Source organism: Microplitis mediator, chromosome 5 (genome assembly GCF_029852145.1).
Source record: "Microplitis mediator isolate UGA2020A chromosome 5, iyMicMedi2.1, whole genome shotgun sequence".
NCBI classification, from domain to species: domain Eukaryota; kingdom Metazoa; phylum Arthropoda; class Insecta; order Hymenoptera; family Braconidae; genus Microplitis; species Microplitis mediator.
The window spans coordinates 4711909-4739895 of NC_079973.1; the positions used below are offsets into that span (position 1 = coordinate 4711909).

The 27987-nt window shown below is 28.3% G+C and overlaps 4 protein-coding genes across 7 annotated transcripts; 2 read left to right on the forward strand and 2 right to left on the reverse strand.

Moving 5' to 3' along the window:
• Nucleotides 1-1063: 1063 nt before the first annotated feature.
• LOC130667388 (mRNA (2'-O-methyladenosine-N(6)-)-methyltransferase) lies at nucleotides 1064-8337 on the reverse strand. The gene is made up of 4 exons (XM_057468919.1): nucleotides 8186-8337; nucleotides 7497-7798; nucleotides 4476-6148; nucleotides 1064-3476 (listed from the first exon to the last, which is right to left on the reverse strand). Exons 2-4 carry the CDS (start codon nucleotides 7788-7790, stop codon nucleotides 3092-3094), a joined length of 2352 nt encoding a protein of 783 aa, XP_057324902.1. The 5' UTR covers nucleotides 7791-7798; nucleotides 8186-8337; the 3' UTR covers nucleotides 1064-3091.
• A 1955-nt stretch (nucleotides 8338-10292) lies between these two features.
• LOC130668626 (uncharacterized) lies at nucleotides 10293-12566 on the forward strand. Its single transcript, XM_057470988.1, has 5 exons — nucleotides 10293-10821; nucleotides 11184-11243; nucleotides 11315-11526; nucleotides 11648-11813; nucleotides 12277-12566. The coding sequence occupies exons 1-5, from the start codon at nucleotides 10602-10604 to the stop codon at nucleotides 12354-12356; spliced, it is 738 nt and encodes a 245-aa protein (XP_057326971.1). The 5' UTR covers nucleotides 10293-10601; the 3' UTR covers nucleotides 12357-12566.
• A 1424-nt stretch (nucleotides 12567-13990) lies between these two features.
• Nucleotides 13991-19273, forward strand: LOC130668629 (ras-related protein Rab-9B). 2 transcript variants are annotated; one of them, XM_057470997.1, is made up of 3 exons: nucleotides 13997-14146; nucleotides 14399-15094; nucleotides 16350-19273. In XM_057470997.1, the coding sequence occupies exons 2-3, from the start codon at nucleotides 14660-14662 to the stop codon at nucleotides 16608-16610; spliced, it is 696 nt and encodes a 231-aa protein (XP_057326980.1). In that variant the 5' UTR covers nucleotides 13997-14146; nucleotides 14399-14659; the 3' UTR covers nucleotides 16611-19273. The 2 variants fall into 2 exon arrangements, with proteins under 2 accessions (XP_057326979.1, XP_057326980.1); XM_057470996.1 differs by having other exon boundaries at nucleotides 13991-15094.
• Nucleotides 19274-19830: 557 nt separating this feature from the next.
• Nucleotides 19831-27981, reverse strand: LOC130668631 (high affinity copper uptake protein 1). 3 transcript variants are annotated; one of them, XM_057471000.1, is made up of 5 exons: nucleotides 27654-27981; nucleotides 23051-23212; nucleotides 22685-22917; nucleotides 22534-22563; nucleotides 19831-21104 (listed from the first exon to the last, which is right to left on the reverse strand). In XM_057471000.1, the coding sequence occupies exons 2-5, from the start codon at nucleotides 23204-23206 to the stop codon at nucleotides 20903-20905; spliced, it is 621 nt and encodes a 206-aa protein (XP_057326983.1). In that variant the 5' UTR covers nucleotides 23207-23212; nucleotides 27654-27981; the 3' UTR covers nucleotides 19831-20902. The 3 variants fall into 3 exon arrangements, with proteins under 3 accessions (XP_057326983.1, XP_057326984.1, XP_057326985.1); XM_057471001.1 differs by lacking the exon at nucleotides 27654-27981 and adding an exon at nucleotides 27431-27562; XM_057471002.1 differs by lacking the exon at nucleotides 22534-22563 and having other exon boundaries at nucleotides 27654-27978.
• Nucleotides 27982-27987: the final 6 nt, after the last annotated feature.

Genomic DNA, 27987 nt, shown 5'->3' on the forward strand with positions numbered 1-27987 from the left:
TTGAATGCTCTACAAAAAAGGTTTCTTATAATTTTTTGATAAATTCAACCATTCAAAAGTTATTTAAGTTTGAATTCAAATATATGGTAAATTTCGAGTTTTTTTTTTTTACTTTTCCAGCAAAACTGTCAGTCGTATCGCAAAATGTCATAAGATCTTTCTTGTATATCATTTTTTTTGTAACCAAAATACGTTATTTAACCATTTTTTTACCTCACAGTTCGAAAGTTTCAAGTTTTCCAAATTCATTATTCGGAAAAAACTGAAATTTTTGTAAAAAATTAACTTTTAAACAATTGGATTTATCAAAAAAAAAAAAAGAGACCTTTTTTGTACAGCATTTAATTCCCCATAAAATTATGTCATGTTCATTTCTATTTATTGATCCGTTTACAAGATAAAATTTCAGTTAAAAAAAATTTTCCCGTTATTTAAATGAGAAATTTTATTTAAACGAGCGCGCGAATTTTAATTGGAAGAGGACCCAACTTAATACCCAATCTTTTTGCATTACATTTAACGTAATTTTAATATGGGGCCGAAAAAAAAAAACGATTTTGTTTGACACAGTCTAGTATATATATACATATATTTATTAAAATTTATTAACTATTTTATATGTATCGGAACTTATTTACTTTATAATAATAATTATTTTTATTTAAATAATTATGAGCACTTAGACATAATAAGTTGATCAAATAGAATTAGTACATCGTAAATAAATGTGCGTTTTTTTTTTTTTTTTTATGTATACAGTATAAAAAATTTATTGTGATTATTAATGAAGATGATTATGAATACTAAATACTCATATTTTAAAAATAAACAATGTAAGTGATATTTTCAGTGCTCGGTCTTTTAAATTTATTATGTACATGCACACATCTTTAAATAATTCATTGTACGACGTCAATTGATAAATGTACTAATAATTAACTCTAAAAAAAAAAGTTTAATTATATCGAAGCGTAAATCAACGAATATTTTATTAGACGATGCTTTGAAGTCAGAAATAAATGATTTGACGAATTAAAATTTTAAAATTTATTTTGCTATAATTTAAAAACAATTTAAGTCTATATATACTCAATTACTTTAGGCGCCATAACTATTGATTAACTTTAATTATCTTTGTAATGATTTTTTTTTCTTATTTTATTTTATACTTCAATTCAATATATATTTATTTTTTATACTTTTATTATTAAGTCCCTTTTAATCTTGCACGGCAAGTATCTAGTAATATTTTATTTAAGCGGGGAAAGGGGTCTGACATACATAAAAAAAGAGGATATTTTTTTAATTTTTTTCAGAGTACCATCTTTGTAAAAATTCTCAAAATTTGTGACATTATTAAGCATCATTCCAAGAATATTCTGTTAAATTTTCAAAAAAAAATATTGAAAAATGAGCCAGTGGTAGCGGGGAGAGACAAGTCACCTTAAAAAAAGTCTCCATGCCGTAGGCAGGGTAACTCATGACTGACTCATCTGAAATAAAAAAACCAAAAATATTTCTTTAGTACATAAGTTTATCTTGGATTTGAACGAAGGAATAAACAAAATATTCATTTTTGAATTTTTAGTAAAGGCGCAATCAAAAAACTGATTTTTACCAAAAATTGCTCCTTTTGTTTAATTAAAAAATGAGTAATTATTGAAAAAAAAAAATTCTCCGTTTAAATCCAAGATAAACTTGTACTAAAGAAATATTTTTGGTTTTTTAATTTCAGATGAAACAGTCATGAGTTATCCTGCCTACGGCATGGAGACTTTTTTTGAGGTGACTCGTCTCTCCCTGCTACCAATGGCTTATTTTTCAATATTTTTTTATGAAAATTTAGCAGAATATTCTTGGAGTGATGCTTAATGATGTCACAAATTTTAAGAAAGAAAATACAGTAGGACCTCGTTATAAGACTACGCGTTATAAGATCCTTCCCCTCAATTAGTTAAAACTCGCTCGGAATGTTTCCCCCACCTACAACTCAATAAAAGTTCTGCGCCAAAACTCGCTATAAGACTAACGACCAGTACGACTAAAATCGAGATAAAATGTACATACATAAATATTGTAGATTAATTAATGTATTTTTATAAAGAATACTTAAAATTTCGTGGTATCGCAGAATTAATTAACAGAAAATAACGACAAAATTCTGTTTATTTATGATTATATATAAAATAGACTCACTGTATAATTGAGTAGAGTTGAACCGAGTACCGAAATAAAAAGCAAAACGGCGAGTCTTATAGCGAGGTTTGGGCACAAACGCTGTTAAGCACAATAGTGGGGGTACCTCAATTCTAAGAATTTTCCCTCACAGCCCCGAGCTAGTCTTATAACGAGGTCCTACTGTACTCTAAAAAAAAATCACAAAAATATCCTCTTGTTTTTGTATCTCAGACCCCTTTCCCCCCTTAAATAATCTACATGTCTATAACTGTATCAATTAGTCGTCATAACAATTAACAAAAAATTGATAAATTATTTATAACATGTAGGTTTTATTTTTATTAATTTTTATTTCTTCACCTATACAATACGTATATTTATTAATATATTTTTTAAAATAATTGTTACGCCAATTTATTATTATTATTATTTTTTTTTTTTTGACAATAATTATGATAATAAATTTTACAATGATATATATCTGATTTAATAGTTTTCTCTTCTAATATTAACTCTTTTAATTACTCTATATATTTTATCTAGTATATTAATGTACACTCAACTGATATAATATAATATAATATATATATATATATTTTTTTTTAATTGAAAAAATATAAAAAGACAATAATAGTAAACGCGAAAAGCAAACTATTAAATTTAAATCTAAAAAAAAATAAAAATAAGCATGAGTTTTACGGCAAATAAATTTATATATCTCATTAAAACTCAGTAACAACCTTTTTTTTTTTTTTGTTTTTTTGTTTAGAGTGCATGTGCATTAAATTCTTATTTACAATATCAATAATTAAATAATAAATCGACAGTAAGAGCGAATTTTAAGAAGAAATAAATGACCTGTGATAGTGAAAGTTAATTTTGCTTACCAATGAGATCATTATAATTATCATGATTAAATGGGATGAGCTGGAACAGATGAAGACAAAGGTAGCGTCGATGTGGGTGAGTTAGTAGTTGTAGGTACGGATGCACTAGGAATTCCCGCGGGGATTGTCAGTGATTGAGGTGGAATAGTGGTCGCGATTGAGGGACTGGTCGGTGAAGCTGCTGGACATGTTGAGGGTAAAGGCAGCGGAGTAGCAGGTATTGGTTGGTGAGTCGGTTGTCTTGGAGGCGACAGGAGTTCTTGCCGATCACGTTCTCGCTCTCTCCCTGGTCTCCAAGCTTCTAGGAGTGACTCAACTCGCTCTTCAGTTGGACCCCAACGCGCTGTTCCAGCTGCGTTTTGAAGCCAGACTACAAGAGTACCGTGCGCTGCTCTGATATTAACTTCCCCTCTGTTAATTATTTAAATAGGATTTTTATAAATTTTGTTGGATAAAAATTTATGTTGTAGACTAGGGTGGGCCAAAAAAGAAAATTATTTTTTTTCTCTTCAGTTATCATGAAAATATCGTTCGAGATGATGAGAAAAAATTTCTGGTAAAAATTTCTGAAAAAACATGGGAAAAAAATGTAATTTTTAAATTTTATAGCTCGGCAGTGACTCATTGTACAGATAAGCTAAGGGTAGAATTTTCTAGGGAATTAAATGCTCTACAAAAAAAGTCTCTTATCAGTTTTTGATAAATTTATCTGTTCAAAAGTTATTGGAGTTCGAAGTCAAATTTAAAGAAAATTTCGAGATCTTTTCACTTTTCCAGCGAAACTATCAGACTTATCACAAAATGTCATAGGAGTTTTTTGTAGTCGATTTTATTCCCTACAAATTATCTCTCATAAATTTTTTGAAAATTCCACATAACTTTCTAGGTATTTTCGTTTTAATGTCAAGCTCTTCAAATCGGTCAGAACACTACTTTTTTTAGGAGCTTGACATTAAAATGAAAATAATTAAAAAACAATGGGGAATTTGAAAAAACTTTATTAGAAATAATTTGTAGGGAATAAAATTGTCTACAAAAAAGATCTTGTGACATTTTGTGATAAGTCTGATAGTTTCGCCGGAAAAGTAAAAAGATTTCGAAATTTTCTATAAATTTGACTTCGAGCTCCAATAACTTTTGAACAGATAAATTTATCAAAAAATGATAAGAGGCTTTTTTTGTAGAGCGTTTAATTCTCTACAAAACTATACCCTCAACTTATCTGTACAATGAGTCATTGCCAAGGTATAAAATCCCAAACAAAATATTTTTATTCCATGTTAAATGGGAAATAAAAAATCACGAAGAAACTTTACCAGAAATTTTTCTCATTATCTGTAACGATATTTTCACGGTAGCTCTTTAGTTTTTTTCCCTTATTGTAGAAATTGTTTCAAGTAAAGAACTTACTTGGGTAATATATGCTGGAAGCCATGTCTGTATTCATGTTCCATAGCAGGGACGACGACTTGTTTCCGTTTAAAATGACTGCTCTCAAGTTTAATTAGCGCGTTCGGTGCCGGGTCGCGCCATTCCGGTAGAAAAACAATAAACGACAGCGGCTCCGTTGAATCAGACAGCAATCTCTCAAAATGATTTACCATAGCTTCCATCAGTTCCTCGCAGTACGGCGGGTTGGCTTCGAACGAACCACTTACAGGCCTAAAGTCCAGAAAAGGTCCGCGTGACCCAAAGTACGAGTCGGTATCGGCGAACGCCGAGCAGTATTGTCGGAAATAACAGTTAAATGGAGAGGCAAAGCATTCAAATGTGACGCCAAATGATCTCTGCAGGCACTCGAAGACAGTTACAGGCAATGCCATTTGTGTAGCATGGCCCTCATTTATTCCTAGATAAGTCTGGTAGCGTTTAAGTGCGCACCAAACACGCGGTAAAAACATTTCAAATTTTTTATCATCAAAACAGTTGTACCTGTACAAGTGCTCGAGTTTCGTTAGATGGGAATTGTTAATGCACATGGTGTCGCCGTGATAACGTAACATTGTTTGCTCACGTTCAGGAAGATATTCGATTTGCGGTAATCGCGGTGCCGGTAATGAAAATTGCACTGGATAACACCAGACTTTACGCTGAGTACTCGCTGGCCCACCTAGAGGTATCACATCTCCAAGGCCATTTTCTTTTAATATTTGATGATTTTTGTCCTTTACCTTTTTAGCGTAATCTGTTGATAAATTGTATATTTTTAAACAGATCCCTTCGACGCTCGTTTTAACAGACTCTGTAAGATGAGGTTGGCACTGACGCTTCAAGTGCCCAAGTCGGTCTTGAAAATCGTCAAAAGTTGCGCCAACTGTTCGTCTTAGCCACTGAAAAGTGTCCTCCGCATTCCACTTAACGACTTTTCTGCTCTCCGAAGAAGCCGATCGCGACTCAATCATTTTTTTAGCGGCCTCTGCATACCGCGATAGCTGTTTCCTGGCATCTCCAGTGAATTTAGGCCGTACTATTTTAATAGGGATGTCATTCATTATTTCCCGGTACATCGACATTGAGATCTCAGGAAAACACTGACTTGGTAACAGCGGATCTGAGCCGCAATCAATCACTTTGCGCTCCATAAGCCATCGATTGAACGAATCTTTCGGCGCGTCGATAGACTCGCGCGTATGACAAAGCTCTTGGTAACACTGACGTAATTTTGACAGCAAACTGCAACGAAGAGCTTCCGCGTCCGGGTGAACGTGCAGTAAATTTGACGGCGCCCGTTCATAAATTATGACATTTGTTGGTACATCGAGATCCCATGGACCGGCGAGTACGAATTTTTTGATAGCAACCGTCGGGTTGCCGTCCTCAGAGGCACGTCGTTTCAGAGGACCCCCCGGAGTACCAGGAGTCAGCGGGCCATTTCCTGGTGGCACTGGCGCACCCCCTCCGCAAATTCCCAAAGGATCAGTTATGGGATCAAACTGAGGTTTGGTACCCGGCATTACCCATAGTGACTCTCCAGTTAATTTATTCCAAAAGTACGGCCGATTTTCTCGTTTACTCCAAAATTTTTTCCATCCCTGCTGCTGGAGTTCTATTGATAATTCAGCTTCCGGATAACCTGGTGCGCCCTATCAATAAAAAAGAGTATAAATGACCATTTTTAAACTTCCCGCTAAGAAAATTTAAAATTTTCAAAAGGAAGGGAAGTTATTGGTTTTGGTCCGGTTTTCAAAAACTGAGTTTTTAACAGATCTCGACGTTTACATATGTATGTAAATATTCTGTAACTTTTGAACGAATGAAACAATTTAGCTTTTTGAGGTGACGTTTGAAGTAGCTCATTAATTCCAACAACGTAATAGAAATTGAGCATAATTGGTACAGTATATTCGGGAATATTCAAAAAATAAAATTTTTTAAAAAATCTTTTTTTTGGATAACTTGTAATCTACTCGATGGATTGACTCCAAAATCTAATCAGCTTTAAAACTTTATAAGCTGCATCGAATGCCACTTCCACCATCAAAATCGGTTAATTTGTTAAAAAAAAAACCGTTCAAAGAATTTCAAAAGTGTTTTTTTTTCAATAAAATCCAAATCGTTGAACTAATTGATGACATTTTTTTTTAACGTTAATAGTTAAAAAACTGCGTCGAATGTCACCTTGAACGTCAAAATCGGTTCATTATTTCCAAAGATATTGCTGATATTTTTGTTATTGTTTATTACTTTAATTCTGCAATGGAAGGTGCAACATTACTATTTTCGAGTTTGAAGAGCTCAAAAATTAACACTGAAAAAAATATTTATTTGAGCCAAAGATATCGTATATTTGGATATGGCCAAATAAATATTTAATTGTGAGAAAGATATAATATATTCGAGTAATTTAATTGCGTGAAATAAGTGATTTATTTGTGGTAAAGAAATGATCCAATTGCTGCAAATAAATATGTGATTCAAATATATGTTACCTATCGCAAAATTTTTCATTATTGGTCACAAATTAAATATCTTTACTACAGACATATCATTCGTTCAACCAAAATAAATGATACATCCCTGATTAAGAAATATGATTTACTCCATGTTAAGTATATATCTATATATTAGTCGATTCAAATTGTTTTAAATCATTTCAAATTGTTTTGAATCATCCCAAATTATTTTTTTAAATCAGGGATTTCAGTAAAATTTTTAAATTATTTTAATCAACTGGCATTTTTTAGTTGTGTCAAATATATTTATTTTTCTTTAAAGAAAATTTTAAAAAAGCCACAAATAAATTGATTTATTTGGGACAAATATTATTTATTTTTCAGTGTATGAACAATAGTATTTTCGAGCTCAAAAGATCGAAAATAGCGGCAAGTTTTAGGGCCGGTCCGCAGGGTCAAGTGGTTTTTGTACTTTCTAATGACCAATCACAAGTTAAAGTAATAAAAGTCTTTAAATAATTTAGCAGGTAAAAATTACTTGATTTATTGGCATTGGCTGCTGTAAGTGTGACAGCGGAGAGCAATGATCGACAATATTTTGAGTCTGGGGCATTTGCTGGGGTTGAAGTTTTACTGGAGTTGGTACAATAACTTGGCTGACATTAGAGCCAGGATCCTGTTGCATCATTGAAGGATGGTGATGATGGTGCAGATTGTGATGGTGGTGCATTGTGCCTGCTACCGGAGATATCGACTGGCTCGACATAACATCCCACGTTGTTGTGTTTGTAGTATTTGGTAAATCTTGTTTTCCACCACTCGCCTCATTCATATTTTCATCTAAATAATAAATATTTATTTATTTATTTTGTTAGCTGGCCGAGTAAATACGTTGTGGCAATTAACTTAATTGATTGATTTAATCATGAGGATCAACGTGGAACTATCAAGTAAAATAAAAATACATATTTAAATTAACAAGGAGTTTGTTATTAAAATAATGTACTAATAAAATTTATCAGAAAATATGTAAAATGTTAAAAGTTGGACTAGGACATGAGAGGCGGGTAATTGATTCGTAATTTGAAATCTAAGTCGACGCGAAAGATTATTGTGGCTCTGTTTTTGTTTACATACTAATAGCCCGCGTTAAATATAATTAAAAATAATGACAATAATGAATAAATTTAATGATTATTATTTACTTTATTGATTTATTGTACTTACTATATATTATTTATGTGTTAATTTAATTGTTATTTATAACAAATATCACGATTCATTCATCATTTGTGATAAATTGACGCGACAGACTCCACCTGTAAGACGCCATTTGCTTGGAGACTGATCAGAAGTGCGGACAAAGTATCTGAGGAAATTTAGTTTTTTTATCAGCGCACTCTATAATAACTTCGTTAAATTATCGTCGGTAATTCAGGAATTTATTTTATTTGAGATTTTAAAAAATTCTGTCTTACCGATGATAATTTGAAATTTCGTTCTCTTCCCTGCCCTGATAGCCGCACTCTAAATATAATTGTTCAGCATTTTCTGCCAGTGAAATATTTTCGGCTGACTTAAAGACAAGTTTCTGGTAAGCCTCGGCTGGATCTTAAAAAATCTGATAGATTCTTACAGCTGTATGTATAATAGACTGGGCCAAAAAAATTGACTATTTTTTTTTTTCATAGCTATATCGAAAATATTATTCAGAATGACAAAAAAAAAAGTTTCATGAAAGTTTGAGCTCTTAATATTAATTTTAAGAGGTCTATCATCGCTATTTTTAATTTTAATTCATAATTTGATGTTTTACGTCAAAATTGCTTGAACATTGAAGTTAAAAAAATTTATTTCCACTTATTCTTATGTAAAATTAAATTCCCTACAAAAAAGGTCTGATTGAAAATTTTCGTCAGACAAGCCGTTTCCGATTAATTAAGCTTAATAAATTGATATATTTTTTCGATTTAACATTTTTACTTTTGAATTTTGTAACTGACGAATCAATGAATATCTAATAAAGACCATGACAGATTTTTGAAGGAAATTTAATGCTCTACAAAAAAGGTCTCTTAACATTTTTTGCTAAATTCACTCCTTCGAAAGTTATTCACGTTATTGAAATCGTTTTGACTCAAATTCAACCTTGAATAACTTTTGAAGGAGTGAATTTAGCAAAAAATGTTAAGAGACCTTTTTTGTAGAGCATTAAATTTCCTTCGAAAATCTGTCATGGTCTTTATTAGATATTTATTGATTCGTCAGTTACAAAATTCAAAAGTAAAAATGTTAAATCGAAAAAATATATCAATTTATTAAGCTTAATTAATCGGAAACGGCTTGTCTGACGAAAATTTTCAATCAGACCTTTTTTGTAGAGAATTTAATTTTACATAAGAATAAGTGGAAATGAATTTTTTTTACTTCAATGTTCAAGCAATTTTGACGTAAAACATCAAATTATGAATTAAAATTAAAAATAGCGATGATAGACCTCTTAAAATTAATATTAAGAGCTCAAACTTTCATGAAACTTTTTTTTTTGTCATTCTGAATAATATTTTCGATATAGCTATGAAAAAAAAAAATAGTCAATTTTTTTGGCCCAGTCTAATGTATAAGGCTGTATGTATCATTATAAAATCTCTATGGAAATTTATGAAAATCTATTGGATTCTATGAGATTTTCTAAACAGGGTCAGGACTTGTCACCGTCTAAGAAAATCCATGTACGGAAAAAAGAGCAGTGGAAAAATTACAGTTTTTAGTGCAGAAACAGAGCCCTCGTATAAAAACCTTCAAGTACTATAGTTTGAAACCGTAATTAAATAATTGAGACTACTTCTTGTAATAAAATAATTACAATTAAGATAATAAATTTTACAGTTTCTAATATATTTTGAACTAATGAAACTGTAATAATTACGTCTTGTAATTATTACAGTTTCAAAGTAGAGTAACTTTGCCGACATTTGATGCTGTAATTTTTCCACTATTATTTTTTCCGTGTTCTGTCGATGTTTAAATGAGTCTGAAATTTTTGGAAAAAATCTATTGCTATGAAAACAATTTGAATTTAGTAAAACCTACAAATTACTTCTCGAACAACCTAATGGAATATTAAGTCCTTTATAATGTTTACAAGTGAACCAACTACCTGGCGGCCCGGCTCCTTTGTAAGGTAATAATACTTCTCTTAAATCTTTTGTCCCAAACTAAAATAAACGACTGGAAATATACAAGTGTATTGATCATTAGCACAGGATTCATGGCGTCTAGTGATTGGCTAAACATATATTATACTTCCGGAAAATTATAGAAACTGCAAATTTTGTATTTCAGTCCTACAAGAACTACTGTCCTTAGTAGACGCAGCACGTGGTACTAAAAAGCAGTAAGAAGGAATAATTTTTCTCACAAAATATTTTTGAAGGGTATAATTTGAACAAAAAAAGTTTGTGACCGGAATGAAGTGAATTTAAATTCTTCTTTAATATTTGAGCACGTGGATTTATAGAATTCGCGGTCTGTGTAAACGATCGTTCATTTTAAAGCAGCCATTTAACAGATTTGAAAATAATCTAGTGTATCGAGTTTAAAAAGTCGGTTTGATATTAATTTATAAAACTTAAAAAATAAAATGAGAGGCTTTGTCGCAGTGAGAATAAGTACATTACAGGGTAATGATATTTGGAAAGTAGCTTATTATAAATGGCTGGGAAAATCTAAATATGGAAAATATGATAAATGTTGGATGCCCGAAAAAGATATTGAATATTACGCACGTAGAAGACTATTGCATGAGGAAGGTGTCCGATGGGTTAATACGGATATTGTTGAATGCGATGTTTTTTGTTATGGTAAGTAAATAATCCTTTACTTGTATTGTGTACACAGAAAAAAATGATTTCGTGGCGTAAGAATTTCTTTCTGGCCTAAAGAAATTTTTGCTACTAATTTATAATGCAAAAAAATTACTTTTCTTGGGTTAAGTAAAAATTTTTTGGGCCAAGAAGAACTTTTTTTCTGTAGATATTGAAGTTAGCAGACAATTAACAATTTTCGAATTTTTTTTTCAACAATTTAATTAAAAAAAAAATATGCACATGTGGAAAATGAAAAAAACTAGAGGTGCAATTTTTTCAAATATTTTTTTTTTTATAATTTATTGTTTGAAAAAAAGTCCAAGAATAAAAAATTATTTAATTCATTTTTTTGTTAGATTTTTATCAGCAAGCAGAAAGTAGAACAGTGGAACTCAATTATCACATTTATATGGAAAGTAAGTATTTCTATGATACAAATTATGTAAAGTAATTAGTACAGATTTTAATAGCTAATTTATTAACGTAGGCCAATTTGAAAAAGAAGGAGAAGCTTTCCGTAAGCGGTATAAATGGATGAAACAAATAGAAAGACAATATGCGAATAGAGAAGTTGAAGAAACTGAGGACCGCGTAAAAAGAATTTTAGATATGCAACGTCTTTTTCCGATTAAAACCATCGAAGAACTTGAAAACTTTGAAAAAAAACTCAAAGAGGATTTCAAATTGCCTCATTGTTTGGTGAGTTTTTTAAATTAATTACAAATATATTTTTAAATTATCATCATAATATACTTTAATCACATTATTATTCCATTAATTACTCTAACAGTTGATTTACAATTTATTTTCGATTCAACAGGATAATTTTATAGAAATAAATACGGATGCGGGAGATTTATCAAATAGTATTAGGAGGATACTCTCTGAAATTTTTTCAAATGACATGAAATCTCAGTGCTTACGTTTAAATAGACAGAAAGATCAATTAGTACTCAGGCAATTATTTATATTGGACAGATTAGAAGGTAATTATTAAAATTTTTTTTTTAATTCATCCAATTGTGGTAAGGTAAAAGACCCAGTACTCGATCAAAGATCTAGTACTCGATTACTCCATGTATTTAAAAATATATATTTAGTAAAATTTAGTAAATATAGATATACAAATACATGAGTCGGGTACTGGTTCCCTGATCGAACACTGGGTCTTTTACCTTACATACAATAAAAATTATGAGTGTGATGTAGCAGACATCAGACAAATATAAATAAATAGAGTAAATAATTTAAAAAATAATATTTCGAAAAAATGCACTTATTAATTTTTAAATTTTTTCAATGCGCATTTTTAAAAAATTTTATTTTATTAATTATTTACTTTACTTATTAATAATTTCAAATTTGTCTGATGTCTGCTACATTTACACTCATTAAAAATTAAAACTAATCTTTATAAAATCATAATACATTTATTTAATTGTATTTCAGGTTTCATTTCGGAAATCAATCCAGAGTTCAACGCTACTCCACACATAAGGGCATGGTTCTTTTCTAGTTTAGAAAAATAAACTATCTTTGTTAAATAAGTTTTAATTGTCAATAGTAAATATAATTTTATTTATTAACTTAGTCATTAGAATTATAATGTTTGTAAATTTTGCCGACGTAGTAATACGATATTTCTTTTAAATTATCAATTAACTTTTTTTTATTTTATAAATAATCAAATGGTTTCTTGAACAATTTAGCGAATAGTTTCTTACATAAAAAATAAAACTTCTACTAATTTAATAAAGCGTTATTACTGATATTTAATGATATTTATTGACCACTTGGGTTTTGGTTTTTCATAAAAGAAGAGATGACTTTTTCCCCTCTAAACAGGGCATGAGTGTGAATGTTGCAGAAATGAGAAAATTTATAACTTTTAAAATAATCCTGAAGCTAGCAGACAGTTGATAATTTTTGAATTTTTTTTTTCAACAAATCAATTACAAAACAAAGAAATATGCGCATGTAGAAAATTAAAAAAACTATAGGGCAAGAGACCCAGTATCCTATCAGGGAACTAGTACTCGATTACTCATGTATTTATATATCTATATTTACTAAATTTTTCTAAATATATATATATAAATACATGAAGTGATCGGGTTCTAGGCTTTTTATCCCAAGTGCAATTTAAAAAAAAAATGCGAGCAGCTGTAGCGTAGGGCATTTCGGAATGCACCCTTATTAATTATTCTTTTTACTTGCGCGGTAAATTTGAATATTTGAAAAATAAACCATTAGAAATTAGAGAAAATTAAAAAATTGCACGTCAAAATAAATCGACGGCAGAATATGACAGAAAAATATTTTAAAAAATTAAAAAAAAAACACTTGAGTGTTTGAACAAACCTTGGTGGGGAAATAATATGCAGAAGGGTGTCCTAATACACTTGGAAATTTAATTTAAATTCTCCAAGTGCATTACAGCTAAAAAACGTCACTTAACTGCTATTTCCCACCAGACGATGCCAGATGATTTTGCTCAGGAACTAGGAAGGTATCAGCATCAGCCATCAGCAACATTTTACACTAGCACTAAACACTCAACACTTAACTACACCATAGACACTTTGCACAATTTAAATTTTACAAACACTGCACATTTTAAATAAACAATGACTATGAGCAATAAATTTTATGAATAATTCCGCGAATTAACTGCAATACTGTGTTTCTATTTAAACTTAAAGAAGGATCTGGACCACTACTGCCCTTGTCGATGATACTGACTGCCGCTATTGGACCGTCAGTTAATACACTTGCAATTCTTTCTCCCACCCCCACTTTAGCAAAAATTTGAGCATCGAATACAGCAACGCGCAGTAGCGCCGCCTTGGCGCGAAATTTCAAAATTGAACTGACTTTCAAATTATTATCTAAGTTCGCATTTTTAAATTTTTATTCTACTTACATTCTATTTATTTATTCGAAAATTCAAAAAATTGACAGCTGTCAGATGCATTCACATCGCAGTGCAGGAATTTAAATTTTAAATACATAAAATACCCAGAGTGGGAGTAAAAACCGACACCCGAAGTTCACTCTCTCGCTGTGACAAAATTTAAAAATGAACACAAAAAAACAAGGTTAGGTATCCAATCGATTTGTTGATATCGAGTATCCACTGGTGTTGTTGATAACTTCAGTTTGTTCTATGACAGCATGGGCGTTCCTGGTCTTTGTTCTATTTTATTATCAGTGCCAGTCTAAGCAACAGTGATGTGTCAAATATTTTTAAAAATAAATTAAAGAACCAAAGATTTTATAAATTATTTATTTAAATTCAGTTTACAAAATATAAATAAATGTATGTATAAATTTAAAAAAAAATTAAAACGAGATGATTTATAAAAAAAATTTTAAATCAATGACAGCTAACCGCCAATTTATATTTTCGTTCAACAAAATATTTATTTAAATCAATATCTAAAATAATAAATTTAAAATATTAATCTGCTGTCTGATAAATAAATATATTTATATAAATATTTAAAATTTATAACAAAGTATCCAATGAAACTGACATAATTTTTTTTTTTATTTTATGTATCAAACAAAGAGCGATAGTTATTTTTTTTATGATTCTTACATACAAAAACAAGTCATATGACCTTCGGATAATTTATTAAGTACCGAGGCTGAGTAATTGTGTACAAATAATGAAACATAGAAGGAAGTCCATCTAATTAAATCAAAAGTATCAAAAACATATATATATAAAATAAATTAAATGGTTAAATTAAAATCTAAATAAAAAAATTATTTTTATAAATGAAAATTTAATGACAAGAAAGAGAAAAAAATAATAAAAATAATTATTATGTCTGGAAGTAATTCACTGATGGCAACTTCACCACGTAGTGGGACTGCACCAAATAGAAATTCACAAAAGTCGACTTTATTGAAAGTTGTGATACTTGGTGATGGTGGAGTTGGTAAATCGTGTCTGATGAATAGATTCGTTTCAAATCACTTTGACGAGCACAGTTTTCATACTATTGGAGTTGAATTTCTGAACAAAGATATTGAGATTAATGGAGAGGCTTACACTTTACAAATATGGGATACTGCTGGCCAAGAAAGATTTAAAACATTGAGAACACCATTTTACAGAGGCTCTGATATTTGTTTACTGACTTATGCTATTGATGACAGAACTAGCTTTAGAAATTTAGCACTTTGGAGATCAGAATTTTTGTATTACGCTGATGTACAAGAAGGCTCTTTGTTTCCTTTCATTGTTGTTGGTAATAAAGTAAGTATTTTTTTTTTTTTTTTATTTTATTTAAGGACATTGTCAGGCAGTACCCCAGACTTTTTTAAAATTTTAAATGACAGCTGTCATAATAGTACTGAAGTTAGCTGACACCTGATAATTTTTGAATTTTTTTTCGAAATGATAACTTAAAAAAAAAAATATTCTATAAAATTACACCTGTAGATTTTTTAATTTTCTACATGTGCATATTTTTTTTTTTTTTTTTTATATTTAAATTGTTCAAAAATAAAATCCAAAAATTGTTAATTGTCTGCTAACTTCAGGATCATGCTGTCATAAGTGTATTGAAATTAAATCAGGATCATGAAGTTAACAGACAGTTAACAATTTTCGGAGTTTTTTTTAAACAAATCAATGACAAATATATAAAATATGCACATGTAGAAAATTTAAAAAACTATAGGTACAATTTTTCGAAATATTTTTTTTCTTAAATGTAACGTTTTTAAAAAAATCCAAAAATTATTAGACGTCGGCTAACTTTAGTATCGTAAATTTTTAAACGTCGACTAACTAGAGTATTATGATGTAATCAATTATTTAAAGAAAAATTGAAACATTAATCGAAAAAATGACAATTTCGCTGAGAGATTTTAAAAAAATTACTTACAGTTGATATCAATTGTGAGTTAAACGAAATTTGGAAAATAATTCCAGTAAAATTGCACCTATAGTTTTTATAATTTTCTACAGGTGCATATTTTTAGATTTTTTTTTTTTATTTTAAATTGTCGAAAAAAAAATCCGAAAATTGTTAATTGTCTGCGAACTTCAAGATCATAATTTTAATACAGTTATGAGATTTCAGTCGTTCAAAATTTTCAAAAAAGGGGGACACTGTCTGAGAATGTCCTCAAATAATCCAGTAACTTCTGATTCATACTTCTGTCAGAATTTAATTACGTTTTTTAATAACAAAAATTGTCTGTGCCATCAAAACCTCCAGGTTATTGGAAACTAATATTTTTATTCCTCTATAAAAATATTTATATAACAATTTATAGGAACTTAAAAATTTTAATTGAATTTTGTTTTATTAATTATTTTTATAAAAATTTATAAGAATCTAGCAGAACTTCTTATAAATTTTTATAGAATCCGGCAAATTTTTAATGAAATTTTATGATTTATTCCCATTTAAGTTTTTATTGTCAGAATTTATTGGATTATTTGAACCAGATATTAGCAATAAATAGATTTGAAATTAATTATTAAAAAAAATAATAATTAGGTTGATGTAGCAGAGACTGAAAAACAAATAACGACAGAAGAAGCACGTGCTTGGTGTGCAGAAAACGGTAATCCGCCTTTAGTAGAAACGTCTGCTAAAAATGCAACTAATGTTGAAGCAGCTTTTGGTGCAGCTGTTGCAGCTTGGGCTAAACTAGAAGCTAAACTTGAACGTCCAATTGTTGAAGATACTATTGATCTCTCAAAACAACACTCGCCTCAACGCTCTAGCTGCTGTATGCCATTGTCTAGCTCCGAGTAGTTCTTGGTACTAAGATTTAATATTTAATATTTTTATTCGGCTATTAATAAATTATGCATGTGGGAAATTATTATTTTACTTTAACCCTAAACTTATTAACAAATAATTATTGGATTAAAAAAATTAAATTACAAATAAGTAACGACAGATTATATAAATATTTTTCTTTGTGATTTAGACCAAAGTTCTCGATGGATTTTGTTAGTAAAAAGTTTTTTTATTTTTAGATTAATACAAACATAGTTTATGTGTTTTTTTGTTTGATATAGAAAAGTTTAAAATACATTACTCAGTTATTCTAATTTTAATTTTACAAATTAATACGAAAGCACTGGGAATTTTATCGGGCTTTCGTTTTAGGTATAAAAAATAATTTGAAGCAAGCGCATGCTCTGTGAAAAATGCTCATGGTATTGAAAAAAATTTTAAATAACAGATAATATTAATAGTATAAGAGTAATCTCACGCTGTAACAAATTAGGAGTGATTAAGGATTTTATTTGAAACCGAATTCGCTCCGATTCGGAGTTCCGGAGTTTAAAAAAAAAATCACTTCACTAATGGAGTAAATAGCTCGTGTAAAAAAAATTCCAAAAAATTTCGAGATGTGGAACTTCTAAATTTGAGTCAGATTAGAACTTTGAGTAGAACTTTTGTTTAACTTTTGTAATTTTAAAACCGTATTTTTACTACCTTTTACAGTAGACTCTGGTAATAAGTTACATCGGACGCTCTACTCACTCTCACGTCAATTTCATTTTTTCCTGTAAGTAAGAGTATAGACTAGAACATTGCTTATAACCAGAGTGTACTGTGCTTTGGTTTCGAAAAAATCCAAAAACCTCAAATTTTGACGTTTATATGAACATTTTTTTATTCTTATGGGCTATTGGTTTTTAATGGGAACTTTTCCGTAACGAGGGTAAAATTGAATAAAAATACGTTTTAAAAACGTTCTTTTTTTTACTCAAAATTCGCTTACATAAAGTCCTAGACAAACTTATTTTTACTATCAAAATTACAAAAATTCAAAAAAAGTCTCACTCGAAGTTCTAATCGTCCTCTTTCTGAGTAAACCTCGTAACTACTTTTTTTTTCATCGTTTAAATTATGAGTGAAAAACATTCTTTAGTACTACTATTGCGTAAAAAAAGCTTCAAATTTTAATAATTATAACAGAATATTCGAGACTTTTGAATTTTCATATTTCCATTAACGCACGTGTAACAGAATAGATGTTTTGACCGATATCTGAAAAAATTATAATTTTGTAGTTACGAGATTTACTCAGAAAGGGGACGTAATCTGTTTCAAGATTTAAAGTTCCACAAGTCGAACTTTTTTACACAGGAGGAAGTTTTTTCAGCGGAGTGATCTGGAATTTATTTAAATCCACACTCACTCAGATTCGGATTTTTAACATTAAAATAAACTCCCCTTCGGAGTAAATTTCACTCTGAAGGAATTAAATACATAAACAGTCATCTGCTCCGGATTTAATCCGCGTTCACTCCAAAAATTTTTTGCAGTGCGAGTACTAATTGATCAAGACATCAATTATTGAAAAAAAAAAAAAAAAAAAAAAACTCTTATCATCACTTAAAAAAAACAATTTGTTGTTTTAATTATTTATTTACAGTATTAAACAAAATAAAAAATAATTCACGTACCATCGGCTTGTGATAATTACCCAAGTATAGCTTCACATTATTTTTAAATAAAATCCACCTTTTTTTGTATTACTTAACAATAATATAAATTTGTACATATTTAAATAATATTTGCACCTTTATTGCGGGTACAAACATATTATTAATTTTATGTTTTAGTATTCGTCCCGACAAAGACATTCACAAATATATAATAGGTGCTTTATCATATACATTAAGGTGATAAAAAAAATCGACAATTCTTTTTTTTTATGGAAAAACTAAGTTAAAAATATTATAATAATTTTTCAAGGTCGCACTAAACAGACTTCGGTATTTTTATAATTTAAATGAAAAAAAATTTATAAATTATCTCATTTAAAATTTTTTTTTTTAAATTGGAAATATTTTTGACGGAAAATAAATTTTAATGTCAAGAATTTCTACTTCATTACATATTTAAAAAAAATTTATGTAAACATAATTAATTATAATAAATTTAAAAATTTTAAAAATACCGGGAATTAGTTTGCGTAAGTTCTTAAAATAGACCTAAAAATTTTTTTACGAGTTATTTTTTTCTAATAAATTTTTTTTTCTTACTGCGAAGTAATAAAAATATGCGTTTTTTTTTTTTTTTACTCTAATAAACATAAAAAAATGAAATAAAAGTAACAGTGAGTTACAACGCTTACTGTTTGTAACAATAAATTGTAATGCGCAAAAAAATCATATCATGATATAAATTCGTTAGTTAAATTCATCGACATATTTTTCGGATAAAAATCTATTAAATGTTGCGTGTCATGTTTTTATAAATAAATTATATATATATATTGTAATAAATAATGATAACGCTAATATATTATCAGCCGCCATAACTTTTTTAAATAAAAAGAAAAAAATTACGTAATAGTAAGAAAACACATTAACTGACTGCGCCTTAATGATGAATTTTTGTATCATAAAAAAATGAATATGATAAATAAAGTAACTATGCTTGTTTAAAATTAATATTGTCTATTTAATGTTTAATTATTTTTACACGTTAATTTTATTAATTAGATTAGGTAAAAAAATATTTTTTTTTTGTATATATATTAAAAAAAAATTATATTCAACGCAACCATTAATTTTCTACATACATTTATCAATATACTATGTTGCAATATCTCAACAATATTTACAAGTAAAATTTATTACAATAACTATTTTTTGTAAGATTCTATCCCTCACAATATAAGTTTATAATTTTTCTATTTATTGAGGCCACTCTCAGACAGTGCCCGCGCTTTTTAAAAATATTCAGTGACTCAATTGTAGTGACCGTATTGAAATTTTGGTAATTAATTAATGAAAAGTTGAAGCTTTAAATAAAAAAAGGACTACTCAGTTACGATTTCGCCGACAGATTTTTTAAAAAATATTTACAGTTGACATCAATTGGGAGTCAAACGAAATTTGGAAAATAAAATATGATACTGAAGTTAGCTGACGTCTAATAATTTTTGGATTTTATTTTAGAGAGTAAATTATAAAAAAAAAAATATTTGAAAAAATTGCACCTGTAGTTTTTTTAATTTTCTACATGTGCATATTTTTATTTTTTTTTTTTTTTTTGGTAATTGATTTGTTAAAAAAAAAATCCGAATATTTTTAAGTGTCTGCTAACTTTAGAATCATAAATAAATTTCAGTTAAATCTTCGTCAATTTTATGATTCAAATTTTCAAATTTTGTAGGCTAAAAATTATTTACCAAATTTCTTTTGATTTCTAATTGATAACAACTGTCACTAATTTTTCTAAAAATTTATATCTCGGTAAAATTGTATTCAATTTTTTTGAAATTGAAGACATTCTCAGACAGTACCCCCTACTTTTTAAAAACTTTCAATGACAGCTGTCATAAGCGTATCAAAATTTAATCAATTAATGAAAAAAAATTACTTACAGTTGATATCAATTGGGAGTTAAACGAAATTTTTAAAATAAATTTCAGTAAAATCTTTATGTAAATTTTATAATTTGAATTTTCAAAATTTTTAGACTAAAATTTATTCAACAAATTTCGTTTAACTTCTAATTGATGACTAATTTTTTAAAATTCTATATCTCTTATGACAGTTCTGTCATTGAAAATTTTCAAAAAGTGGGGGGCACTGTCTGAGAATGCTCTTAATTAATAAAATTTGAATACCGTTATGACAGTTCAAAGTCATTGAATATTTTTAAAAAGTGAGGACACTGTCTGAGAATGTCCTTAATAATAATAATAATAAATAAACAATTAAATTAATTATCAGCTAACCTGCAAACCGATTTATACTAAAAAATACTGATAAAAAAAGGTTGTTAATAATTATCTTCTTTGTCCGACATGATCATATTTATATAAAATATATACATATATTTTTGTTATGAATATTTAATTCCACATTAGCTAATTAGGCACAATATTAAACGTACAATAAATACGTTTGTTGTATGGAATAAAAAATTATTATTTTATTATTTGTCAATTCTACTTGTATCGATCGTATAAATATCATCAACATCGCGAGCGCACGTCCGATTAAACATCTTAAGTAAAGAATAAAATAAATAAATGTGTGCGATATTTATGCTAACGACAGTGGGTATTGTTAGTGACAGTGTTCCGTAACGTCTACAATTACGGACTTTTTCCATCCAAATAAAAAGTATCCGATCGCTGCACCGAGAACTACTGCGACACAAAGCCATACGTTATATGTCATAAATATCAACATCAGGAAGTACGATAAAATTATTTGAATGATATGTAATAATGTTTGGAAAGTATGCATCCATGACAGCATCGTTGGTCTGTAACAAAAATAATTATTTTATTTAATTATTTTATTTATGCATTTAAGGTAAAAGGCCTAATACTCGATCAGGAAACTAGTTCTCGATTATTCATGTATTTGTATATCTATATTTAGTCGAATTTAGTAGACATAGATATTAGAAGGATTCCACGCCTTTTCATCCTCCGACAAAATATCCTACGGATAAAATATCCCCCGACAAAATATCCTATCAGCAAAATTTCTCTTTTTTATTTAAATGTTTTATTTACTATTCACAGCTAATTTGGGTGCTCATTTTTCAGGAAAATTGTGAAAATTATATCGAAAGATATTTTGTCGGGGGATATTTTGTCCGTAGGATATTTTGTCGAGGGATGAAAACGCGCATTACCATTAGAAGTGTGCGAATAGTTCGAACTTACGAATTATTCCTATCAAATCGACTCGAACTTCAAATCGAATAATTCGAATTATTCGTAAGTTTTTGAATTAGTCTCAAATTTTCGATCAATCTGTAAGTTTTCGAATTATTCATAAATTTGCAGACAATTCAAAACTTTCCGAACTCGTAAATTCTCGAATAATTTAAAAATTTTATTTTGAACGACTTAAAATTGTAATATTTATTCCAATGATTCAAATTTTCGTCGTAGCTCAGACACGAATCAACGAAAAAATTATTTTTGGTTGCTTTAAAAACTCAGTTCTCCATTAAATAAAAATTGAATATTTGAAAGCTGATCAGATTCGAATCGAGTAATTTTAAAAGTTACAAATAATTCAAAAACTTTCGAATAATTCAAAAATTGAGGAGTAATTCGAAAAGTTACGAATTGGAAAATTCGAGTTATTCGAACCCGATCTGCACATCCCTATTCGATATACAAACACACAAAAAAAATCTCGACTGAAAGTAAATATTCTTAATTCAAAAAATTTTTTTTGAAAACCTAAATTTTCTGACCAAGACGAATTTTCTTAACCGAAGAAAAATTCTCTTGGCTCGAAAAAATCTTAACTCAGTTCTCGAAACCGTTTGTCTTGCAAAATATTTTCTTGACTCGACAACTTTCTTTCTGTGCACGAGTGACCGGTCGCTAGTTCCTAGATCGGGTACTGGGTTTCACCTCATGGTAACAAAAAAATTTTTACGCGACTTTAAAACCTGGGATAAATATCTGTTAAAATTTTTCATAAATTACTTGCAATATTTTTTAATATATATTCAAGTGATAAATATTTATAAGATGTTTAATTTATAGAGATATTTTTCCCGTAGTTTTGTAGTCATGCGAGTTAATTAAAAAATGCTGATGATAAAAATCATGCCTTGAAAAAATAATAATAATAGTGAGATAAAAAAAAGTGAAAGATACGTCATGCAGGCAGAGTAGCTGTAAACAAAAACAAGAAACAAATAATTTATATATATATTTACTCACGGTTGTCTGTGAATAACTTCTCCGACCATACTATAATGTTAAATATCATAAAAAAAATTACAATCTCAATTACAGTTAAATATTATTATGGTGATTGTCGTTAATAATAAATTAGTATGAAATACTGTCATTAAAAAATTTCTAAACCTACTGTACAACACGACTGTCTTCAGTGGTAGGATTTTTTTCCGGTGGTGCCGTTACACTTCTGTATTGAAGTGTATTGTAAGTTTTCCAGAACAAATATTCTCTGTAGTACTTGAGTCCTTCGTAAAGCGCAGCCATTATAATAATGCCTATCATCGAACCAATTAATCCTCCCAGTGTTGAAATTTTCCATGATTCGAAGAGAATTGTTTCGTCATACCCAAAGTGGAAGTACATCTATAGCATTATTGTATTATATAATTTTTAATTAAAACTATAGCCGACATCATCATCCTTTCATTATAATTATCGACTGATTAATTAACAATGACTGCAAACTTATTACTTGTAATTATAAATATTTACTGACCATCATCATATGCATTCCTTGCATTCCGTGCATATGATCAGGCATGGGATTGGATTCTTCTACATTTGCCATATGCCCCATTTTCGAATGATCCATTTTCGAATGATCCATGGCACTGTGATCATGATGCTCATGACCCGAATGATTCATATCCATGTTGGTCTGCGTAAATAAAATTTTTAAATAAATATATACTGGACTGTGTCAAAACAATCGACTATTTCGTTTTTAATTATACGGAAAATATTGTTTGAGATGAGGAAAAAAAATGCTGTAAAATTTTAAGCTTAGTATTATATTATATTAAAATTAACAGCCGCCTCAGCGCAATTTTTGAGTATCTATTTAAATAACATGGGAAAATTTTTTTTAAAGTTTGGAATTTTATCACTTATCAGGGAAATAGTGTATCGGAAAAAGCAATATATATTTTTATTGGAAATTGAACGGTCTACAAAAATTTCTCTTATAGTTTTTCGATAAATTTAATTTTTCAAAAGTTAATCAAAGTCACAGTTGAATTAATAGTAAGTTTTGGTATTATGAGACTTTTCCGGCGAAACTATCAGATATATCTTAAAATGTCATAAGACCTTTTTTGTAGATCATTTCATTTCCCACAACTTATCTTATACAAAGTTTTCGAAATATTTGAAAGCTCTCTAGTTGTTTGTATTTAAGTGTCAATTTGTTTCGAGAAATCGTATTCTGAATTAATGAATTATTTTTAAATGCAAATAACTAGAAAACTTTTAAAAATTTCAGCAATTTCAATGGAGATAATTTATGGGCAATGAAATGATCTACAACAAAGGTCATAAAACATCTTAAGATATATCTGATAGTTTCGCCAGAAAAGTCACATAATACCAAAATTTACCATGAATTCAACTTTGACCTTGATTAACTTTTGAAAAACTAAATTTATCGAAAAATTATAAGAGACATTTTTTGTAGGGCATTCAATTTCCAACAAAAATATCTATTCATTTTTCCGATACACTAATTCCCTGATTAGTGATAAAATTTAAAACTTTAAAAGAACATTTTTCCTATGTTATTTAAATGGATATAATATTTTCCGCGTAATTTTCAAAAAAAAATTGTTCGATTTTTTTGACACAGTCTAATATATATATGTATGTGTGTGCTTTTAATAATATGTCGTGATCGGTTGTTTAATTATTTGAACTTGTCTTTATTTAAATGACTTTTAATAAGATAAACAATTTTATTATGTTTAGAAACCGTAATTTTAAATTTATATATAACAAGTTACCTGTCAAAGTATAGATAACTTTAAATCCCCACCCCCATTTCTTACAAAGAAAGTGATAAAAGTGTCTTACTGCCGTGTATTCTAGAACTTTGATTCAAAAAATTTAGAACCTCTCGTTATCAAAGTTAGAGAACTTTCACAGTAATTGTCTTTTTCAAAATAGTCTACGTCAGTTATTTTTGTTAAGCTTGGTAGTGAAAACTTGCTACAGACTCTCTCTTTACTAGTGTAAGGTAGAACTAAATAGTTTAGCGTCTTTTAACGTACAACAATTTTACTAGACGTTAGAAAATCAGTTGGTATTATCATGAAATAAATTTACAAACAGAAATTAAGTAAATTTAAATGTATGACGCAATAAGTATTACTGCAGAGAAGATAAATAATGTTGATTAAAAAAATTAGTTAATTGATTTAATATATTTTTAACTCAAAAACTTATTAAAAAAAAAAAAAAATTAATATTTAAAATCGTGAAATTTGATTTCGAAATAAAATATTTTTAGGCCAAATGTGTTTTCATATCTTAAAATATGTTTTTCATTTATTAAAAAAAGAACTTAAACTTAACTTACTTTATTTTCAATTTTTAAAACTACGTCAAAATCAAGTTATTTTTTTTACCGGGTTATATTTTTTTAAGTTATTGTGTTTACCAACATCCGTACATACTGACAAACAGCACAAATTTTTTTTAACTATTTTTTTCAATCATTATTTTCAAAGTGGTAAATAAATAAAAAAATATATGATGGTAGTTATAAATTATTTAACTTATTGGATCTTCAATTTAGAATTGAGAAAATCAAGAGCATTCGATGATTTCGAGTTGGGTTCGAACCCAAGCTCTCAAAGACCTTTACGGTGCATAAGAGTACCCTACCTGGTAAAGTGGTATATAATTTAATTTTGATCATAAATTAGACGTTTCGTTCCTTTATTGGGACTTCTTCAGCAACTAAATTATTATTATTTTTAAAAAAATGTGACTTAAAATTGAGTTTGTTTTATTCATCAATAAATTATCTTTCAAATTGTACGATTTTTGTTCTAGCTGAGCATATTTTAATATGTAGATATAATTTTTGCGTGAGTAAATCAGCTGGGACTGAGTATACGGACAAGAATTTTTTTACCCAAAAAAATTCTTTACTTGACCCAAGAAATTTTTTGCCTTCTGGATTAAAAACTAAAATTTTCTTGAGGAAAGAAAGAATTTTTTGACACAAGAAATTTTTTCTAGTCCTGAGAAAATTGGTGAGTGCGAATGTAGCAAACATGAGACAATTTATAAATTTGAATTAAATAAATAGGGTAGAAGTACCATTTTTTGCCACTGCTCCATTTTTGGACATTTAATACTTTATTTTAAATAATGAAAACGTATTAAAAAAAATTTCATTGCAACGGTGTGATAAAAATATATTCAAACACATTTTAAAAAATTAATTATGTTTTTGTGTATTTTACAAATTATTTTATTCAAAATTTCTAAGTGGCCAAAACTGGCCCTAAAGGCCAAAAACGGTACTTCTACCCTAGATGAATTAAAATAATGAAATTTTAAAAAAATGCGCGTACGGATTTTACATTTATCAATATATGAATTTTTCCATTTTTACTCCATTTACAGTTTATTTATTTAATCTAAAATTAAAAAAATGGACAATTGTCTGCTGCATTCATACTCATGAAAATTTTTGTTTACATTTTATATTTTTGTTTACATTTTATATGTAATGCAAATATTTTTTCCGCCAAGAAATCTTTTTTTTCTGTGTAACCATTAGCATAACACATCTCATTGCTTCTCAATTGAGTTGTGTAAAATAATAATCGAACTCTTGAATTCTTGATAAAATTTATTGATATGAGTTTTCAGAAGTGTAATTTTTTTAGTGATTCAAAAGAGTACACTATTGAAAAACATATGAAAATAAAAGATTGCAGTCAATAATTAGACGAGGAAATAATTTAAAGGAAAACTGATTAAAAATAAAAATCATCAATCGATAAAATATTATTGCATTAAATTATTACTAAATTTATATCTCCCAGTTTCCTTATCAAGTTTCCTTATACTAAACCTGATATCAATAAAAAATGTAACTGCGTAAGCTCTTCTAAAGATTCAACGTAAAAAAAATACATTGTAAATAAATAACTGTACAAACGTTATCTTTTAAATATATATCATATTACTTTTACCTCAGTCTAGCGCAAAAGTTTATCAACAACGGATCCGTTACCACAATTTTAATGTGGAAGCCACAATTATTCATACATTTAATAAATAATTTTATTAAAACCCGACAATGCCCGAACTATTTCTTAATTCAAATTGGTGTCAAAATAATTTTGATAAATAATTTATCCGATAAAAATATTCGAATTTTTTCCATGTAATTTACTAGCATTCTTTGAAAATCAATAGACATTCCATAGAAACCACAAAGAATATTTTATCTTCATAAGATCAGAATTTATCTATTTATTTCGTCATTAAATCAATGACACAGATTAAAATATATTTATATATATATTTTTTTATTTTTTATACACATCGTCAATCTTATTGATATCAATTGGATCAATAAAACCTATATTACAATTAAGAATTTAATCATAAGAGAAATGAGAGAGAATGTAGTAATCGAGCTCTTAAATATCACCAGCTAAAGATATATAATATATATAAAAAGTATGAGAAAATGTGAGTTCAAGGATCCAATATATCCTGTTTTAAATGTAAAATAGAAAGTACGTACGTGGAATAATGCAATTACACATACGCGATAGTAAATAGAAAAATGTAATTAAAATAATTGCTCATTTTTTATTACGATCTGAAGTTAGCAGACAATAAAAATTTTCGGATTTTTTTACAACAAATCAATTGCAAAAAAAAAAAAAACTAAAAAAATACACATGTAGAAAATTAAAAAAACTACAGGTGCAATTTTTTCAAATTTTTTTTTTTTACAATTTATCGTGTAAAAAAAATTCAAAAACTATCAGACGTCGGCGAACTTCAGTATTTTTTAGGCCACAAAAAAAAATCTTATGTCATATGACTTATAATTATTTAAAAAATATATTACCGCGTACAATAGGGATATCTTGTTGATAAAAAATATATGATATCAATATAGATAAATATTATAATATATATATATTTTTTTTAAAACATCCGTTACTTGGCGATGGCTAAAATGAAAATAAAAATGAAACTAAAGTGATTAGTGATTGGGGAGGTCATTATATTGAATGTCAATGATAATATATGATATTTATATATATATAAGTATGTAATAATAAACTTACTCTTTAGTAATGCAGGTTATATCACAAAGTATATTTTTAATCAACTGAACAGTTGTCACGATAGTCCAGCTACGAATGTCAGTGAAAAAAACTGATCCTGTTACTTTGAACTTTTTAAATTTTTAAATTGTGAATGTTCTGATTCGGAGTCTGGTTGAAAGGACGAATGTCTTGTAAATAAAAATAACTGGGACGACTTTCTAGTTGATTGTAAAGTTGGGATTGTTGCCCGCGTAACACGATCACCATTTATGAGACTAAGACTGCGGAGTAATAAACCGACTGGTGAATATATTGCTGCTGGTTGATGTAATGCTAGTTGGTGATGGTGATG

What these genes read in the sequence shown, in the direction of transcription:
- LOC130667388 (XM_057468919.1), bottom strand. Translation starts at nt 7,790, where the DNA reads ATGAATGAGGCGAGTGGTGGAAAACAAGATTTACCAAATACTACAAAC. An exon ending in AGCCAATGCCAATAAATCAA is followed by an intron (nt 6,149 to 7,496) that starts GTAATTTTTACC and finishes TTTTATTGATAG; the next exon opens with GGCGCACCAGGTTATCCGGA. An exon ending in TTCCAGCATATATTACCCAA is followed by an intron (nt 3,477 to 4,475) that starts GTAAGTTCTTTA and finishes AATAATTAACAG; the next exon opens with AGGGGAAGTTAATATCAGAG.
- LOC130668626 (XM_057470988.1), top strand. Translation starts at nt 10,602, where the DNA reads ATGAGAGGCTTTGTCGCAGTGAGAATAAGTACATTACAGGGTAATGAT. An exon ending in TTATCACATTTATATGGAAA is followed by an intron (nt 11,244 to 11,314) that starts GTAAGTATTTCT and finishes TTATTAACGTAG; the next exon opens with GCCAATTTGAAAAAGAAGGA. An exon ending in TCAAATTGCCTCATTGTTTG is followed by an intron (nt 11,527 to 11,647) that starts GTGAGTTTTTTA and finishes TCGATTCAACAG; the next exon opens with GATAATTTTATAGAAATAAA.
- LOC130668629 (XM_057470996.1), top strand. Translation starts at nt 14,660, where the DNA reads ATGTCTGGAAGTAATTCACTGATGGCAACTTCACCACGTAGTGGGACT. An exon ending in TCATTGTTGTTGGTAATAAA is followed by an intron (nt 15,095 to 16,349) that starts GTAAGTATTTTT and finishes AATAATAATTAG; the next exon opens with GTTGATGTAGCAGAGACTGA.
- LOC130668631 (XM_057471000.1), bottom strand. Translation starts at nt 23,206, where the DNA reads ATGGATATGAATCATTCGGGTCATGAGCATCATGATCACAGTGCCATG. An exon ending in AAGGAATGCATATGATGATG is followed by an intron (nt 22,918 to 23,050) that starts GTCAGTAAATAT and finishes ATAATGCTATAG; the next exon opens with ATGTACTTCCACTTTGGGTA. An exon ending in GAAGACAGTCGTGTTGTACA is followed by an intron (nt 22,564 to 22,684) that starts GTAGGTTTAGAA and finishes TTAACATTATAG; the next exon opens with TATGGTCGGAGAAGTTATTC.